This window comes from Petromyzon marinus, chromosome 12, assembly GCF_048934315.1.
Source record: "Petromyzon marinus isolate PM22_M1 ecotype Great Lakes invasive population chromosome 12, UKy_Petmar_22M1.pri1.0, whole genome shotgun sequence".
Taxonomy (NCBI): domain Eukaryota; kingdom Metazoa; phylum Chordata; class Hyperoartia; order Petromyzontiformes; family Petromyzontidae; genus Petromyzon; species Petromyzon marinus.
This window is the reverse complement of record NC_133678.1, coordinates 15,576,802-15,596,353: the sequence shown is the minus strand read 5'-3', so window position 1 is coordinate 15,596,353 and position 19,552 is coordinate 15,576,802. Positions and strand designations below refer to the sequence as shown.

The 19,552-nt window shown below is 49.5% G+C and overlaps 2 protein-coding genes across 11 annotated transcripts in view; one reads left to right on the top strand and one right to left on the bottom strand.

Annotated features, from left to right (window-relative positions):
- Positions 1-467, bottom strand: part of LOC116941493 (DGAT1/2-independent enzyme synthesizing storage lipids-like) — an 18,810-nt gene extending 18,343 nt beyond the window's left edge. The window contains exon 1 of one of the 2 annotated variants that reach the window (XM_076066677.1): positions 298-467. The gene's annotated coding sequence lies outside the window, so the exon portion shown is untranslated. The remainder of the gene's footprint in view (positions 1-297) is intronic. The other variant, XM_032952617.2, reaches the window with a different exon arrangement.
- Positions 1-19,552, top strand: part of LOC116941490 (interferon-induced protein 44-like) — a 20,248-nt gene extending 696 nt beyond the window's left edge. For 2 of the 9 annotated variants that reach the window (XM_032952613.2, XM_032952605.2), the window contains exons 2-9: positions 11,424-11,498; positions 11,796-12,325; positions 12,615-12,663; positions 13,548-13,743; positions 15,160-15,312; positions 16,360-16,531; positions 17,092-17,192; positions 17,616-19,552. In XM_032952613.2, the coding sequence (XP_032808504.1) occupies positions 11,464-11,498; positions 11,796-12,325; positions 12,615-12,663; positions 13,548-13,743; positions 15,160-15,312; positions 16,360-16,531; positions 17,092-17,192; positions 17,616-17,786 (1,407 nt within the window). In that variant the 5' untranslated portion in view covers positions 11,424-11,463 and the 3' untranslated portion in view covers positions 17,787-19,552. Of the gene's footprint in view, positions 1-511; positions 628-1,908; positions 1,965-3,447; positions 3,600-11,423; positions 11,499-11,795; positions 12,326-12,614; positions 12,664-13,547; positions 13,744-15,159; positions 15,313-16,359; positions 16,532-17,091; positions 17,193-17,615 lie in introns of those variants that run through there. The other 7 variants (XM_076066676.1, XM_032952607.2, XM_032952606.2 and 4 more) reach the window with 6 other exon arrangements.

Here is a 19,552-nt window from a genome sequence, read left to right as displayed (position 1 = left end):
CCACCACCAACTTGCCGCCACCACCACCACCAACTTGCCGCCACCACCACTACCACCAGCGTGGTCGTCGTCGCATTGACGTTGAGAGTCGCCACCATCACGACCACCACGAGTGGTGATGATGGGTCGACACAACAGCAGTGTACGGCGTCCCCGCCGTCTTTGTCTCTCTCGTCACGTGTCCTCGCCGTCTGTCTCTCTCGTCACGTGTCCCCGCAGTCTTTGTCTCTCTCGTCACGTGTCCCGGACGTCTTTGTCTCTCTCGTCACGTGTCCCAATAGTTTTTGTCTCTCTCACCTGGTGTCTCGGCCGTCTTTGTCTCTCTTGTCACGTGTCCCGGCCGTCTTTGTCTCTCTTGTCACGTGTCCTGGCCGTCTTTGTCTCCCTTCCCGCGGAGCCCAGCGTTAGCGGCCGGGCTCCGCCACTCAGCGCGACCAAGCCAAGGGGCCGCGGTAAAGTTTGGCGCGCGCCGTACACCGCCCCGCAGCGCTGCACGTAGGGACCGCGGCGATTTGTAATTTTCGTCGCGTCAAGACGCGTTTAGTTCATTTTGCTGTTGCAGATGCTCACATTTGATATCAGCCACTTGGATGAGCTATCGTGTGTGGCGAGTGGGTGGCGGATGAGGTGAGTGGATGACAGAGTGGATTAGGCAGGTGAGTGGGTGACTGAGTGGGTGATTGGGCAGGTGGGTGGATGACTGAGTGGATGATTTATCAGGTGGGTGGGTGACTTAGTGGGTGACGGATCAGGTGATTGGGCAGGTGAGTGGGTGATTGGGCAGGTGAGTGGGTGGCTGAGTGGGTGATTGGGCAGGTGAGTGGGTGGCTGAGTGGGTGATTGGGCAGGTGAGTGGGTGACTGAGTGGGTGATTAAGCAGGTGGGTGGGTGACGGATCAGGTGAGTGGGTGATTGAGTGGGTGATTGGGCAGGTGAGTGGGTGGCTGAGTGGATGATTGGGCAGGTGGGTGGGTGACTGAGTGGGTGATTGAGCAGGTGGGTGGGTGACTGAGTGACGGATCAGGTGAGTGGATGACTGAGTGGGTTATTGGGAAGGTGAGTGTGTGACTGAGTGGGTTATTGGGCAGGTGGGTGGATGACTGAGTGGGTGATTGGGCAGGTGAGTGGGTGGCTGAGTCGGTGATTGGGCAGGTGGGTGGGTGACTGAGTGACATTTCAGGTGAGTGGATGACTGAGTGGGCTATTGGGAAGGTGAGTGGGTGACTGAGTGGGTTATTGGGCAGGTGGGTGGATGACTGAGTGGGTGATTGGGCAGGTGAGTGGGTGGCTGAGTGGGTGGTTGGGCAGGTGAGTGGGTGACTGAGTGGGTGATTGAGCAGGTGGGTGGGTGACGGATCAGGTGAGTGGGTGATTGAGTGGGTTATTGGGCAGGTGGGTGGGTGACTGAGTGGGTGATTGAGCAGGTGGGTGGGTGACTGAGTGACGAATCAGGTGAGTGGATGACTGAGTGGGTTATTGGGAAGGTGAGTGGGTGATTGGGCAGGTGGGTGGATGACTGAGTGGGTGATTTATCAGGTGAGTGGGTGACTGAGTGGGTGACGGATCAGGTGAGTGGATGATTGATCAGGTGAGTGGGTGACTGGGTGGATGATTGGGCAGGTGGGTGGATGACTGAGTGGGTGATTTATCAGGTGAGTGGGTGACTGAGTAGGTGATTTATCAGGTGAGTGGATGACTGAGTGGGTGATTGAGCAGGTCAATGGGTGACTGGGTGGATGATTTATCAGGCGAGTGGGTGACTGAGTGAGTGACTGAGCAGATGAAATGGTGAGACTGTAAATTATCTCAACTTATGGATCTATTCTATTTTTGTACGACATGGAGTCGGCTTTAACCCCACGATCAAAATAACATTATTGTTTTGACAGCAAACAGTTTTTGGAGGCCGGAAGGCGTTAGATCCCCTCCATGTGATGAAGCTGCCGTGAAAACCCAATGTGCGAGTGAGTTCTTACAGAGCTGGAGATCAGCTGTCTTTAGTTTTAGATGTGAAGCTTTCGTGACTGCAAAGATTCATACTCTTTGTTTTTTTTGTAAAGTCACGTAGGTAAAATAAAATAAATGAAAACTAAAATAAATCACAACGTTTCGGAGGCAATACAAGCTTCCGTCTTCAGGTGGAAGAGTCACAGCAAAATAGCTGCATCAAGTGAAGAGCTCTGAGACACCCGGGCTTATATACAGGTTAAGGCGGGGGAGGAGCCAGGAAGGGACGTGGGTGGGGAGGGGAGGGCTAAGTTAAGGCGGGAGAGGATCCAGGAAGGGACGTGGGTGGGAAGGGGAGGGCTAAGTTAAGGGGGGGGGAGGAGCCAGGAAGGGACGTGGGTGGGGAGGGGAGGGCTAAGTTAAGGGGGGGGAGGAGCCAGGAAGGGACGTGGGTGGGGAGGGCTAAGTTAAGGGAGGGGGAGGAGCCAGGAAGGGACGTAGGTGGGGAGGGCTAAGTTAAAGGGGGGAGGAGCCAGGAAGGGACGTGGGTGCGGAGGGGAGGGCTAAGTTAAGGGGGGGAGGAGCCAGGAAGGGACGTGGGTGGGGAGGGGCTAAGTTAAGCCGCCTTGTGTTATGCTGCAGGGGGTTCGGGGTAGCGGTGGTGCACTGCACGAGAGCGAGTACATACAACCACTGGCAGAAATGGCAATAGCTGTACAATTATAAGGCAGCTAAAGTTTGACTTGGTTGATGACATCTTTACAATGGTTGCTCAATTTAACAGGACCCTGCAGGGTGGGCTGGTAGGACAAGTCTCTGCGCTGTCTATTGCTGATTTTACACCCAACAGCACGAGATTTCACTTCGTTAATTGAAAGGGGACGGACGGACGGACACATTAATCTATTGCAGGCTGGTACACTCAGCTTACAACTTCGTTCCTACCAGTAAAACCATCCTCTCGGTTGAAGTTGTGTCTATGTTTGTATATCTGGATGGCTTCATGGACAAATCTTTGGTAATAACCGGGAGGTCTGCATAGTACTTTGGTATCGGAGAAAACAATGTCATGAGAACCCGCTGTGTTGAAACAATGATCAGCCACGGCCAAAGAATTCGTTCTGCCGTGTTTCAAATCTGATTTGTGCTCGCGAATTCGGTCAGAAATGTCGTTTCGTCTGCCCGATATAGCAGTCACCACAGGCACAACTCAATTTGTAAACACTGACTTACAGTACCCCGGTGTTTACAAATTGAGTTATATATAGCCTTAAGTATTTGATTCATATTCTGAGACCACAAATCATAACCTTAGATTAATGTTGTTTATGGACTGTATACAGTTCGTTTTTATCACGCAAATATTGAATTGTTAATGCTGTATTAAACCCGATATAACACATTCTCAGACGGAACAGTTTGTAAGAACGTTGTTTTATGTAATGGACTCATAGGAAACCTTATAAATTGGCCATCATCCCAAGACTGTGGTCACTTGTGGCAGCTGGCGGTCAATAACACCGCTGATGGGAGAGACCATTCACGCTGGGTGGTGGGGGGGGGGTTTCCAACCCTGTCACACTTGGGACAAACCACAGCGTTCGAGGGGGTAGGCGGTTGTCAGTTCCTAATTTCACTTTCGACGTTGCACGGTAAGTTTGCGCTCCTGCACACAAGTCGTAGCTTTGTTCCCTTTTGACTACTCTCTCATATTTAATTCGTGTTTCTACTGCATTCGCGTTTGTCAAAAACGTACAGACGGTGAAACGAAGCATGGCTAGGGAGCAGTGCCGGATGAAGCTAGTGCGAGGCCTGTAGCATTTGTTATGAAGGGGCCCTAAATATAAAAAAACACGTAAATATTAAAACACAAATGTTTAACTTGCATAGTAAAGTAATTGTATTTTCTAATTTGCTGTACAGCCAGATAATACGACAAATCGCTAACCTTAAACACCCAGTCGTTCGTAAAGTATTCAAGCTTTCGTGACTGCATAAAATTACTCATTGTTTTTTTCGGTAAAGTCACGTATGTAAAAATACAATAAAATTATATTAAAACAAAAAAACAATCACGACGTTTCGATCACAACGCAAGCGATCTTCTACATGTGTAGCTCTTGACACCTGATGAAGATCGCTTGCGTTGTGACTTTACCGAAAAAACCAATGAGTACCCGGTCGTTAATAAAAGTTGAAGGCGGTATAGTACTATAGTAATAGAGCAAGTGCAGAATCACAGAACCGGAATTGATAGCTTGAAAGCATTTAGTGCGGGGCCCTTGAAAGTGCGGGGCCCGTAGCTACTACACGTGTAGCTACTATACATGTAGCTATTGTGTAGCTATTACATGTGTAGCTACTACATGTGTGGTAGCTACACATGAAGTAGCTACACTAAATGTGTAGCTACTACATGTGTGGTAGCTACACTACCCTACATGTGTAGCTACTACTGTACATGTGTAGCTACTTGTGTTACTAGGATCATCCGACGCTGCAAGGATGCGCTGTGTCACTACTTTGCAAGTGCCGATATGCGGAAGGGCGTTGTCACCCGGCTCAAAACCCAGCAGACCAATATTATCCATCATAAATGTTTTTTTTCTTGAGTTGGATCGCGTAAAGATTAATGCGTCGTTAAACCCACAACACCACCCGACACGGCCAATTAGGGTTTGTTACGTAAACAAAACGTGCAAATTCGTTGTTACTGTAGCACACCGGTGTGTTGGAGAGTTAATAAGGGTGAAGGGATTCATACATTGGTTTTATCTTGGGTCAGGCCTGTCGTCCAATTCATTATTCGGCACCTTACTAATTTGCTTAGCGAAAGATGATCGATAGTATTCAGGATGGGTCCGGTAACAAACTCTTTAATCATTATAATTAATTTGCTTTACTACCCGGCTTCGCCCGGGACTTGGATTCACCACGCCCGGCCGCCTTTGTCCTCCCAGTGGCGATGTTCACACACCACACCATTAACTCGTTTGAGGCTGAGTCGATCTAGGGGAGGCCCAGGTGCGGTTCAAATAATCGTCACCGGCGGTGGCCGTGAACGGGAATCGAACTCGGGTCGCGGGTTCGTAGCGCGGCGCGCTAACCACTACACAACAATGCGTTACGCTTCCACACACATACACACAGACACACACAGACACATACACAGACACACACACAGACACATACACAGCGCGCTAACCACTACACAACAATGCGTTACGCTTCCACACACATACACACAGACACACACATACACACATACACACACACAGACACATACACAGCGCGCTAACCACTACACTACAATGCGTTACGCTTCCACACACATACACAAACAGACACATACACACACACACAGACACATACACAGCGCGCTAACCACTATACTACAATGCGTTACGCTTCCACACATACACACACACAGACACATACACACAGACACATACACAGCGCGCTAACCACTACACTACAAAGCGTTACGCTTCCACACACATACACACAGACACACACACACATACACACACAGACACATACACAGCGCGCTAACCACTACACTACAATGCGTTACGCTTCCACACACATACACACAGACACAAAGATCCCCCATATAGCCTTAACAGACTGTAGGGGCAAGTGCTGTTAGCGAGCACCTATGAAGGCCGGAACGATACACGAGGGGGTGGGTGGCCAGCACCACACCCGACCGCCTTTGTCTCCCAAGTGGCAATGTTTACACACCGCACCAGGTACTCATTTGAGGCTGAGTCGACCTGAGTCCACCCCGATAGCCACTACACTACAATGCGTTACGCTTCCACACACATACAACAACAACCGCCATTCGCCACTAAGTGGTGGTGACGTCACCACGACGCTTGTGCCAGGCCATGTGCACCCTGAGGCCACGTGAAGTGTCGAACGCCCGCCAGCAGGTCACGGGGCAGACCCAGGTGCCACGGGTCGACTGACTGAGATGACTGGCTGATGCACCACCTGTGCCCCCTACTGTGCCAACCTGCTGTGCTTTAGCAACCCGGTGCTCCGCTCGTTGTTGTGAGCGTCGCTCCTCCGCCCTCCGTTGTTGTTGGAGGGCGACTACCTCCAACTGCCCAGTAGCATCCTTCACGAGCCTCCTCCACAGAGGTCGATCTTGACACTGCTGGTACCAGTCATCGGCAAGTCCACTCAGCTCCACGTTCTCCTGTACCACATCACTCCATCTCTTCTCTAGCCCGTGCCGCGCCCGCTTTGCCCCCTCAATCCGGCCGAACAAAAGCTGTTTCGGCATGCGTTGGCTGGGCATGCGGGCTACATGACCCAGCCATCGCAGCCTTGCCTGCCGGAGGAGCTCACCGATGGGACCTTGCCCAGATCTTTCAAGGATTTGTGAGCTCCTCACACAATCCAGTCTGGTTAAACCCAGGATGGATTGTAGGCAGGCCAGCCTAAATGTTTCTAACCGGCGAAGATGTTCCATTAGGGGGGTCCACGTTTCGCAAGCGTAGAGAAGGGAGGGAATGACCGTGGCCGAGAAGACCTGAAGCTTAGTACGGAGCGACAGACCAGGTAGCTTCCACACAGCGTTACGCAACCGATGAAAAGATATTGCCGCTCGACTGATTCGGAGTGAGACCTCTGCTGTTAAACTGGAGCCAGTCATAAGCACACTACCCAGGTATGGGAAACTCTCCACTCTCTCCACAACTGCCCCATCACCGATTGGGAGTTGTGGGGGTGGAGTGTCCGATGGTACAAAATACCCAGGCAGGTGCTTAGTTTTGGTGGGGCTGATGGTAAGGCCCCACCTCTTAGTGGCACGCTCCAGTCTCAGCAGCAGCGTCTCCAACTCCTCCTCTGACTGAGCAGCTATTACCAAATCATCAGCATACATAACGTGGTTGACCAATAGGGAGCCATCCCTTGACTGCACCCGGGCATCGATCAGCCTCCCATTATATCTGTACCATATGGAGATTCCCCCGGTACAGCTATTGAAGGCTTCACGAATTACGTGGTCAAAATAGATGTTAAATAATGTGGGAGCCAGAGGACATCCCTGTCGCACCCCAAGGTGTACAGGGAATGGCTGTGACTCCCGGCCACGTAGTTTTACCCGGGCCCGCTCACCATCATGAAGGTCCTTAATGATCGTGAGCAGAGGGTCAGGTACTCCAAAAGCACGAAGAACGACCCAGAGCCCAGGCCTACTGATGGTATCATAGGCCTTGACCAGGTCAATAAAGCAGAGATGTAGGTCTTGTTGGAATTCCCTACACCTCTGCTGTAGCAGACGGACAGAAAATATGGCATCTGTGCAGGACCGCCCTTTCCTGAAACCGCATTGGGGCTCCGCAAGCCTCTCCTCAGCGTGCCTGGCAAGGCGATGCTGAATAATCCTTGCCAGGACCTTTCCCGACACACTGAGGAGTGAGATGCCCCTGTAGTTGTTACAGTCTGTGCGGTCCCCCTTCTTAAAGAGGGGGACCACCAGGGCATCCTTCCAATCCTGCGGAACCCGTCCAGCAGCCCAGACCGTTGTTATGATGTCATATAGGGCAGTCTGTGCACAAACGCCACCCTCCCTCAGCATTTCGCTTGGGAGATCATCTCTGCCCGCTGCCTTTCCTGGTCTCAGACTCCGGATCGCCTTCAGTACTTCCTCAACAGATGGCACCTCAGCCAGCCACTCACAGGGGGTGACTTCTTCCAATATTTGAGGCACCGCAGCCTCAGCAGGGTCATCCTCACTTTGTGCCACGATGTTTTCCTGGCTGAGGGATTTTCCCTCCCCCAGGACCTCACAGAAATGCTCAGCAAATCTGCAAACCTGTTCCTGGGGGTCAGAGATTTGATCACCGTTTTTTCCCTAATGATGGTAATAGGTGTGGCACTGCAGGTTACTTTTTTGATGGAGTTAAATAGAGATTTGTGATCACGGACAACTGAGGCAGACTCCATCTCCTCAGCAACCCGCGACCACCACCCATCCTTGCAGTGCCTCACGGCTCTCCGAACCTCCGAGCGAAGGCTGCGGTAAGCCTCCTCATTCTCTGACGTGGGATTCTGTAGCCGATGACAGTGGGCCTGTCGCTTTTTCTCAACCATCCTGAACACCTCCTCTGTCAGCCAGGGTCTCTGGGGAGGTCTGGACCGCGTACCCAAAGCAGCCATTGCAGCTGCATGAGTCACAGTCCTAAACCTCGCCCATTTACCCTCGACATCAGGAGGAGTCGGGGACGATGCCAATCCCAGCCGCAAGCGATGATGAAATTCTCGCTTGCAACTTTCATCAGATAACTGAGACCAGGCCACTTTAGGTCGGAATGGGGTCCTGGGTGTACACCCACCACCGGAGTGGAAGAATGGCAGGCACATCTTACAGATGACTAGTCGATGGTCAGAGGGGAGATCAGCTCCACGGTAGGTCCTGGTGTCAAGGACATAGGCTCGCATCCGCTGGTCCGTCACTATGTAGTCCAGCAGATGTTCTTGCTTGGACCCGGCATGCATCCATGATGTTGTGTGGATGCGCCGATGCCGGAACAGCGTGTTGGTAATTACAAGCCCATGGGCTGCACAAAAATCTAGCAGCCTCCTACCGTTGTTATTGAGCTGATCTGGCCCATGCCCTCCAATCACTCCAGACCAGGTGCCAGTATCATGACCAACTCGGGTATTAAAGTCACCCAACATGATGACTCTATCCCGAGGGGCCACTTTAGCCAGCACCTGTGACAGGAGGTCATAGAAGGGATCTGACTCATCGGCTTTGCCTGCGTCCCTCCACGGATGTTCATCTTCGGTGGGGGCATAAGTAACCACGACCACCATTCCTCGCCTCCGGTTGATGGGAAGGCGAGCCCAAAGTAGCCTGGGGCTAACAGCTTCCCACACCTCACCGCCACGCTCCCACGCCCCCTTCATTCTTTTGTTCAAAAGAAGAGCCACACCCTGTTGTTTGGCAGTCTGCTGCCCCGAGTAGAGGACATACACACAGACATACACACACATACACACAGACACATACACAGCGCGCTAACCACTACACTACAATGCGTTACGCTTCCACACACAGACACACACACACAGACACATACACAGCGCGCTAACCACTACACTACAATGCGTTACGCTTCCACACACATACACACACACAGACACATACACAGCGCGCTAACCACTACACTGCAATGCGTTAAGCTTCCACACACATACACACACAGAGACACACACAGACACATGCACAGCGCGCTAACCACTACACTACAATGCGTTACGCTTCCACATGCGCGGGTCACGTGACAGACTTGACGTCACAGCTCATTTGCCGTGCAAAAAAATAAATGCATTATTGAGCATTTGAGCTCCCCTCCCCCCCAAAAAAGTGTCTTTTTATCATTTTTGCATGGTGTACAGTCTAGAAAGTACCCACATGGCAAATTTCAAGTTTGTTGCATGTCGGGAAGTACGCTAAACATTTTGAACAGACACACACAATCACAACTTTGCCTTTTATATATATGGAGATAACAGTAATGAGAAACGGGAACCACCGCAATAAAAGCACGGCTCACTCCAACCCACACCAGGAGATCCGCTGTCGCCGTCCTAATCGCGGGAATAAAACGTCCCCGTCCCTTTCCCCGTGCACTGGTGTACACGTACCGCCAAATAGGTTAAAATGTAACTTGTTTACAGGTCGTGTAAAAATGTGTTCGTAAACCCTCCTCCACCTGACGCAGCCAACTATGAAAAGCGTCACGTGACTCAAACGTTTCAAATGTCCGCCCGCACTACCGGTGCTAAATTGGTAACCGACGTTTCGTTGCAAATTGCATCCAGCATCATCAGGTTAACAGCTCGGATCTGGAGTGAAAGCACTTCCTGATCCGGGTCCTTGAGTCTTGAGCTATGACGTGATCGGCACAGTCATACACGTGATCTATTATTAGTCGTCATGCACGTGTACTAACAATTGGACAATTGTAAGGACAACCTCCCCGTAGAGGTGCATTAATCTAACATCTTTCCCTGTGTTGTCTTCTCTGTGTATGTATCTCTACTTGATGTAACTTTGCTTCGTTTTCGTTTACCGTGGTTGGTGTCACCGTTTTCGTTTATTTCCCATGTGCATTCTCCGTTTTCGTTTTCCCATGTGTTTCCCCCGATTTGTTGCCTGCATTGGTATTTGCATGTCCATGCACGGTTACCCATCCCTTCCCCCACCTCTACAGCCTATACCCCTCTGTGCATCTTTCTGTGTGTGCCTCTCCATGTGTGTATGTCTCTTGGTGTGGTGTTACTCGTTGTGTCCCTCTGTACTGCCCAAAACACCTTTCCCTGTGTATGTATCTCTGCTACCTTGTACCTCGTGTCTGTTCACGAGTCCTTATCCTCTGTTTACATTGGTGTGTTCAACCTATAAGATGAACACAAGATTTAGCAGTCTTTTGAAATACGTGGTCAACCAGGTTTAGTGTCTAACCATGTTGTTGGCCGACTGGGTTGCATCGCATTAAGTTTCTAAGGTTTGCTGAGTTCGCGTCTCCCATCTTATTGCTGTATTTTCTTCCGTGCAGTTTGCCGTTCTCTGTGTGCTCTGTGTGTGATGTCCCTCTGTGTGCGATGTCCCTCTGTGTGCGATGTCCCTCTGTTTGCGATGTCCCTCTGTGTGCGATGTCCCTCTCTGTGCGATGTCCCTCTCTGTGCGATGTCCCTCTGTGTGCGATGTCCCTAAGTGTGATGTCCCTCTGTGTGTGATGTCCCTCTGTGTGCGACGCCCCTCTGTGTGTGATGTCCCTCTGTGTGTGATGTCCCTCTGTGTGTGATGTCCCTCTGTGTGTGGTGTCCCTCTGTGTGTGATGTCTCTCTGTGTGTCATTTTATTTTATTTCTACATACGTGACTTTACCGAAAGAACCAATGAGTATAGTAATTCCTGCAGTCACGAAAGCTTCAATCCTAGTATAAGTAGTTGGTTGCTTCATTGGTGCTGCCCTCTCTCCCTTTCTCTCTCCCCCCTCTATCTTTCTTCTCTCCCTCTTCCCCTCTCTCCCCGCCCCCGAGTCTCCCTGACAACCGTCCACTCCATCCACATCGTTAGCATACAGAACAAAATAAAAATAAACATTTACATTAATTACAAAAATCAACACACGGTAGGCGCTTCAACATTCGAAGGTATACCATCAAGGGCAACACTTTATACAGGACACAAAGAAGACCGAAATAAGCAATAAAAAAAATATCGAGTTGGGCAGAGCATGCTAAACTCACGTGCAGATAAATGGGTACTGTGCAAGCCTTTTAAATTGAGTGCAAGGGAGTCCAAGCGAGTGGCCCTGGGAAGGGAACTTCATTGCCTCGGTAACACTTACACATAGGTGCTCGCTTACGGGCCTTGCTCCAACAGTCTGTGTTGGGCTGCACGGGGGATTGTTTTTACTTTGTACATGTCTGTGTGTGCATCAGAGCTGGGCGGACACTGGGGCTCATCAGCACTCTGATAATCATGAAGAGGACGATTTCCTCAATGAAACGAAATAGGTTTGCTTATTTTCGATTTTATTTCCCCCCCCCCCTCAATTCTATCCCAATTTTGCTCTCGCTGTCATGCCACGAGACGAATAATCCATTCGGGTCTCGCAGAGCAACAAAACGTTTAATGACAGAGATCGGCCTGTGAAAGTCGACATCACAGGGTTACCTCTGAGATGCCTTCACGTGTTCTCTGATACACACGTGAAAGGGGCAGCACTTTCCCACTTGTCACGTTCACAGCTTCTACCTTCTGCTGGAAGAAAGCCATGTTGACAGCTGTGCGTTGGTGTGTGTGATCTGCAGGTACCTCCAAGAATCCTCGGCAATGGCCCTGTCCCCAAAGCTCTCGTCTGCACAACAGCAGAAGCTGCTCCGAGCCCTGAACCTTGCCAACAAGTCCCTACGCCTCCTTTACAAGGGCAGCACAGACGGCTTCAATACAACGGCGTTCCACACGAAATGTAACAACAAAGGCCCTACCATCACCGTTGCGTACAACGCCCAGGGGTACATTTTCGGGGGCTACGTTTCAGAGACCCTAACGTCTCGGGGAGGCTACATTGCAGACAACGACTCGTTCGTGTTTCGCTTGGAGGCACCAGGAAACCCATCCCCCTCTGTGATTAAACCTACCAATACATCACACTCCTTCTATGATGCTTCAAACTACGGTCCTACTTTTGGAGGTGGGCACGACCTCATGTTTCTCCCCAACAACGGTTCCAATGGCTGCAGTTTCACGGGCAGTCTGGGCCACACGTACAGTGCAACAAACGCCGACATCTTCGGAAACGACTTGGCTCTGCAGGAGCTGGAGGTGTACACCCTTGACGGTACTGAGTAATTTCACAGTTGCACAAATGGCCCGGCATTTGTAAAGTGACGCAGCACCTACACATGTGCACCATTTGATTTCACACACGTTTGAAATTACATCGGGATGCAGTTGTTCAACATGTCTCGCAGCCAGTGGTGTAGCGTGGTGGGTATTGAGCCCTGGTGCAAGGAATGAAATGAGGCCACCTGTCCAGTTTCCAAGGTGGAGGCCTTAATCCAACGGTGACCCATCATGGCTGATAATGAAGCTTTTAATGTCGCGTCATGTGTTTCCTCTTGTCATAGAGAAACTGCTGGCCGAAAAGCCATGGAGAAATGTTTCATGGACTGAAGAGTAAGTGAACACTGCCTTGTCACGCAGCAACCTATCGCCTGGGATTTTGGGGAATGGCCCTAATGCATGACAGCCCCATGAGAGACACCAGCAATAGCTGTGAAGCAGGACCCTCCCTTGCCGTTGGCAAAGATACAGCACTTGCGTGTCGACAAGTGACCACAGCAATAAGAGCGGCCAGAACATCATCTGTGATACATCACAGGTTCACGTTCTGCAACCAATCTGTTTAACTGAATCACTCGATAACGCCGTGGGCTTCATTACATTGAGGAGGCTGGTAGATGCCTTGGAGGGAGATTTATAGCCCATACCTTTAGTAAGGTAGGGCTAACAATGTGTAAAATTTTTTTTTTACCAAAGTAAAAAAATATTTTGATACAATACTTTATTAAATATATGCGGCCACCGGTTTTTAGTGCACGCTCGCACACTCACACAGTGGGCGGCTGCACAGTTTCCGTGGCGCGTAGCCCCCTTCTGCCGTAGCCCTGTCTCGCTCGCTTTCTCCATCCTTGTCTCTCTTCTACTTTTTTATGCTTCTCGCTGGAATTAATTATTATTCTTCCTCTTGCTTTCTCTCTCCGTTTTTGTTATATATGTTTCTCCGTCCTAGCGTCGGCTGAGTGGGCGGTCGATTTCCGGGACGCTTGACTGTCGAGATCGCGCGTGTCGACGTCGTTGGAAACGACCTTGACCAATGTCGCGCGGCTCTCCTGCCGATCGGACGTGGTGGCCGCTCTGTGCCCCTCCGCGATTATCCCATCGCTTTGCGAGCACTGTCCTGTTTTGTACGTACGCACGTACGTTGAACTGCTTTGTCCGCCGCACGTAGCCAACCGCGCTGATCGAAGGTTCGCCGGTTTGTTTCCACCGGATGTCAGGAAGCGAGAGCAGCTCATGCGGGACGTGTGCAGCCACACCACACAGGACGCGCGTGTGAAGGCCCCGCGCGTTCTGCTGCTGGGCCAGGTTGGCGCGGGAAAGTCGAGCTTCTTCAACTCCCTCGATACTGTCTTCGCGGGCCACGTGACCACGCGCGCAGCAGCGGGCAGCAGCGGATCCAGCCTCACCTCCCGGGTAACCCTCGCGGTCACGGAGCGAAGGATTCGAGGCCGGGAAGCTGCGGGGCCAAGGACGAGTCGTGGCCGGGAGCCTTTTAGGACGAGGCCAGCATCAAGACCAGATCCTCGATGTGGCTGTAGTGAGAAAAGCTCGTGTTGCAGTGCGAGAAACTGTCAAACACTGTGAAACAAAAACTGATTGCTACCTAATTATGATTCTCACGATTCAATTCTGTGTAATCATGTGTTTTCATGAACATTCAGTGATTATTTAGATGTTTTTATTACGCAATTCATTATGAGAAACACAGTTTTAAACACCCAAGTCTGTGATGTCCTTGGACCAAGGATGAGAGCTGAGAAAGTGTCCCCTTAGCCGGCCTCTGCTTCTGGAGCTCGATTTTTACTGATATTGGAAATGCCGGCCCAATTCTCAAATCTAAATCAAATGTACATACAGGCATACCTCTCATAGCGCTCAGGATGCAGTCTTGGTAAATGGAGCGCTGGACGAAACAGTGCTACGGGAGGTCATAACACAATTCCAAAGTAGATGCATTACCGACAGTGTTATTCTTTTTACCTATGAGCGATATATGAGGCTTCATTGGGGTATCCGTAATACATCTTAATAAGGATACTGTACACATGATAAATGTATTAAAGCACTTTATAAATAAAAATAACTTTTAATGATGAAATAAAATAATAGGATAAGTTATATACTCACCAGCGCTCTGCGGGAAGTTTTATGAACCAAGGGGATTACTCGATCCATTGATCGCTTGCCAATTAATCTATGCAGTGAATAACCCTCGATGAATCGATACTCTAACGTGGCTGTCGGATCGACCATGAGCAGAATCGACATAGTAGACACCTCGTCAGGTTCCACAAGGACTATACGTGGACAAAGATGCATCCCTACGGGAAACGCCACGCTTACTTCCTGCCACATGTGGGCGGATCCGCGCAGGATATTTGCTCCAGGAAAAAGAGCGTTATGAGAGGCAGCGCTATAAGAGGTATGCCTAGATTTGAGTTCGGTTTCATTTCATTTGGATTGGATTTGAGTATTGACTTTTCGTTTACTTTTGGAGAGCACCCTGGGATTCACTGCTCGAAGAGCGCGATGTGAGATTATTCTACTGCACTTGTGTTCAGCACAGGGTGGTCGAGTGGTTCATAATGGCCATGTCAGATGACTGAGCCAGCACTTGGGTTCAAACCTGGGCAGTCGCTCATAAAGAAGCCAGAAATAAGCCCGGGTTGTTGTTCCAGATGAGGCTCCCTTTGTAAAATGTGGTGTTGGTGAATGTTTCCCCCATGCGTATATGCAACCAAGAAGGGAGATATTCGTTTTGCTATGCCCACGTATTTTTTATTTGTGCATGTAATCATGTGCAGGTGTGCCGTGTGTGTGGGTGTTCAGTTCCGCACATATCAGCTGTTTGCCGGGAGAGGAGGCAAGCCAGTGCCTGTGCAGCTATGCGACACCATGGGGATGGAGGAGGGCCCGGGCACCGGCATAGACCCGGAGGACGTGGTCAGCGTGCTGCAGGGACACGTGCCCGACCGCTACCAGGTGATCAAGCCTCAGCTTGTTACACACAACAGCCTCATTGAGGAATGTACATCACGAAATGGCCAGGTGGCTCGGAGGTTCAGAGCACCGAGCTGGCTTCGCAGACATCCTGGTGTGACATGGAGCATGCTCATGCATATTCAGATAGGTGTGGTGTGACACGTTATGCACATTCATGCGAGGTGAGCTCATGCATTTTCATAGACATAGCATATAAGGTGTCACTTCCTGCATGGACCGAGAGCAATGGCGTCACTTAAGCTTTGGCGTGTGCACTAAGCACTGGACTGAGAACTCCGTAAAGTCTGTAAAGTTACCAGACGGACACAATGTGTGTGTTTACGTTACACAAGGCATAATGTTACACCTGGGTTACAATCTAGTTAAGTCGCCTGTGGTTACACCGGGTTCTCAAGTGTAGTGAGTTGATGATCTCAACCCGGTTACCGGTGACTCCAGTGTTCACGTGATGAACATTATTGTCAGTGGCAGTGTGGGTGGGAAATTGCTGCTCCCTCCTGCGTGGACCAGAGGTCACTTGAAAGGGATCTTGGAGGTAGCTCTGCGATATTCGCTTCTAGGGCCGCTCTCAAACATCAAGGGTTGCACTACTCTGTGAGGGATGTGTTGTCGGACCAAAGGCGTACATCACCACCATATCTGATAATAGATATGCAAGTCAAATAATAATTACTTTTGACACTTGATACACATGTAGAAATGCTGTCCCAGTGTCTCAAAGTTTTGCGTAAATCGGGATTTTGTCCCCGATTGAACATTTTATGGCATCTTGCTTGATTGACAATTGTACAAAGGGCGGAGCTACCCGACTAGTGGGAAGGACCAATGCAGAGCCAGGAGGCCACTCCCTGTGTGGGTGGTGCTGGTGACTGAGTGGGCGTGGCTATACAAAAGTAGGTGGGGCTGATGGAGAGAGGGGCTGCCAGTTTTAACACGACGCGTCCCGGTTGAGCCTCCCAGAAGAACAGGAAGTGGTGTGTTGTCCACGTTCGTGACGGTGTCTCCAAATGCTGCGTACGTTCGTAGTTCAACCCCGTGGCATCAATCGAGCGCAGCTACCCGGGCTACATACAGGAGCCCGAGCTAGCGCAGCGCGTGCACTGCCTGGTGTTCGTAATCGACGCGGGCAAGGTGGCCGTCATGTCGGAGCGCATGCAGGCCAAGCTGCAGCTCATTCGCAGCAAGGCCAACAAGATGGGTGAGGCGGCCTCGCACTCACACCACGACTTGTCCACCATGCATTGCCGGCCGGGCGTGAGAGGCCGGTGGAGCCCCACCAGAGAAATAAAGGAAAATGGAATTGCTAAACAAACTTGCATCCACACTGTAGAGTTTAAAATGTATTTAATTTTATATTTTACACAAGAAAATTTACAAACAGGTGCTTGCTAACAGCACTCACCCCAAGTGTTTAAGACAATACTGGGAATCTGTGTGTATTGAGTGGTGGTGCAGTGGTTCATTACTACGCTTTGAATATGGCCACCTGAATTGAGTCCTGGTGAGGGTTGACAGTGGTGAATCGTATCCGAACTTGTCCTGGGTCTTGCCTAGGCTGACTCAGTCTTAATCGAGCACCTGGTGTGATGTAAACATAAGCATTGGTGAGACCAAAGCCAGCTGGGCATGATGCTGGCAATATCCTTTCATATGCCATGACAGCTCAATAATAGCACTCGCTCCAACAATACAGGTTAAATGGGGGATCTGGCTCCTGTGTATTTGTGTGTTCATGGTTTGTGATTTTTCCCTGGCCAGGTATCCCGCAACTCATCCTGTTGACCAAAGTGGACGAGGCATGTCCTCTGGTCGAAGAGGACATTCAGAACATCTATCGTAGCCAATATATCAAGGAGAAGGTAACGTCAGTTTAATTCACGACCTTTATACAGCAGTTCTAATAAATGAGGCATTGTTGCATCTGCATGGTAGTTGAGGTCATCATCATTCTAATAGCTGGGCTCTGGTGGTTATGCACACGTGTAATCGAGACCTGTGGAGCCAAGGATTGGTGGATTACACAAAATTACTGGGTCGTGTTTTCTTGTCAACCTGAGCCTCATAGCAAGTAGCTGGTGGGATGTGTAAACATCGCCACTAGGGAGACAAAGGCAGTCGGGCGTGGTGCTGGCCACCCACCCTCTCGTGTGCCGTGCTGGCCTTCATAGGCACTGCTCGCTAACACCACTTGCCCCAACAGTCTGTTAAGGCTATGTGGGGGATCTTTGGCTTTGTGTGCACACGTGTGTACGGTTACTCGTGTGCCTGACCCCCGCCGGCAGGTGGTGGAGGTGGCGTCGCACCTGGGAATGCCCGTGTCCTCCGTGCTGCCCATCAAGAACTACGCCGTGCAGCTGGAGCCCGACACCAGCAGCGACATTCTGCTGCTCATGGCTCTGCTGCAGATGCTGCGCTATGTGGACGACTTCCTCATGGAGCTCGTGGAAGCCTGAAAGTGGCTTGGAGAGCCACTCGCATACATGGCCTAAATTTAGTGACCAGGGCGAGATCGGTTAGTGTTGCCAACTCCTCAAAGTGGAAAGTTTCCAAATGAAACTCAAACTATCACCAGATGTCGCTAAATCAAACCTCTAAAGTTTTCAAAATATTACTAGATAATTTACCAAGTATGGAACAAAGTAAATTGATATAGAGTCCTATATACCCGGGATGTCACTAAATATGAATATCCTCATTCAAGAAAGTCATAAGATGTCACTTTGACGATATTTTTCACAAGGGAAATGTAAACATTCACTAAATATAGAAACAAAACTGCTGAGCTGGCAAACCGAGATCGGTCCTTGTCCCCAAAATCTGCATGACCTCATCCCCCTCTGTACCTAATCCTCTGCTTTGGGTCCCCTTATTTACGTGTTATTTGTGGTCTAGGGAATTAAGCGGGAATCACGTTGCTTTGTTGGGTAGCAGTACAGGACAAGACAATGTCTTAGTTAAGTTCGTTCGTTTTGAGACCTACAATAATAGGGTTTTTCCCCTTTTTTCTGGCAACAAAACTGAAACCTTTTTACAAGGAATCATGTCTGCATTAACCACAATACTTGCGGTCAAAATGCAAACAAAAAACACACTGATAATATATGCATTGTCCTTGAAACTGATTGGTCCACACCAGAGATGGATTTTTTTTAGCCTCATCTCAATTGATGCTCGACCAGAAGACACCAAAAGGCGTACAGCTCAAAGACAATGCACTATCAAAGTAATGAGGGCTCGGAGTAAGCATCTACATCATTAGACCTTTGCCAGTACCAAAATATCCTTGTAAAAAGGTTTCAGTTTTGTTGCCAGGAAAAAGGGGAAAAACCCTATATTTTGGTACTGGCAAAGGAGGTCTAATGATATAGATGCTCACCTCGAGCCCTCATTACTTTGATGGTACATTGTCTTTGAGCTGTACGCCTTTTGGCGTCATCTGGTCGCGCACCAATTGGGTCGAGGCTCAAAAGAAAGCCGTCCCTTGGTGTGGACCAATCAGTTTCAAAGACAATGCATATATTATCATAGTGTGTTTTGTTTGCATTTTGACTGCAGGTATTGTGGTTAATGCAGAAATGAATCCTTGTAAAAAAGTTTCAGTTTTGTTGCCAGAAAAAAGGAGAAAAATCCTATTATTATAACCCATGTTTTGTCAGGATGACTTTTAATATTTTACTGTAGTTGCCCACTATTTGGAACTGTCCATGAAATGAATGTCATATCTTTCAACGACTATTTACAGATAATTAAATAGCACCATCTAGCGTTGAGTGACTCTAAAGTTACGACCTTCGGTAATCGATTCTTGACACGAGACGCGTCTTCAGGAAGCACGGAACGCGACAGTGGAAGTGGACATTTACAATTATACCTTAAAACCCTGAAAGAGGAGCAGGCCCCAGAACAGCTGGTTTGGTCATCCCAACCCATAACCTCCAACAGATGCCACTGCCATCGCAGGGAACCTGATAACAAACTTTCATGATGCAGACACGAGCAAAATATGATACAGGTACTCCAATGCATACAATAATTTGTCTTAAGTTGACGAATGCTTGTCCCTTTGTAACAATACATTACAAAAATTGGTTGCATATTTGAAGCACCCAATGTTATAATTGCAGTTTATCTTTGAGGACATGCGTTTGCCAAAATACTGTCCTGGAGATTAGATTGTAAATGCTTTGGTCCTTAATAAATTGATACAATAATATAATCA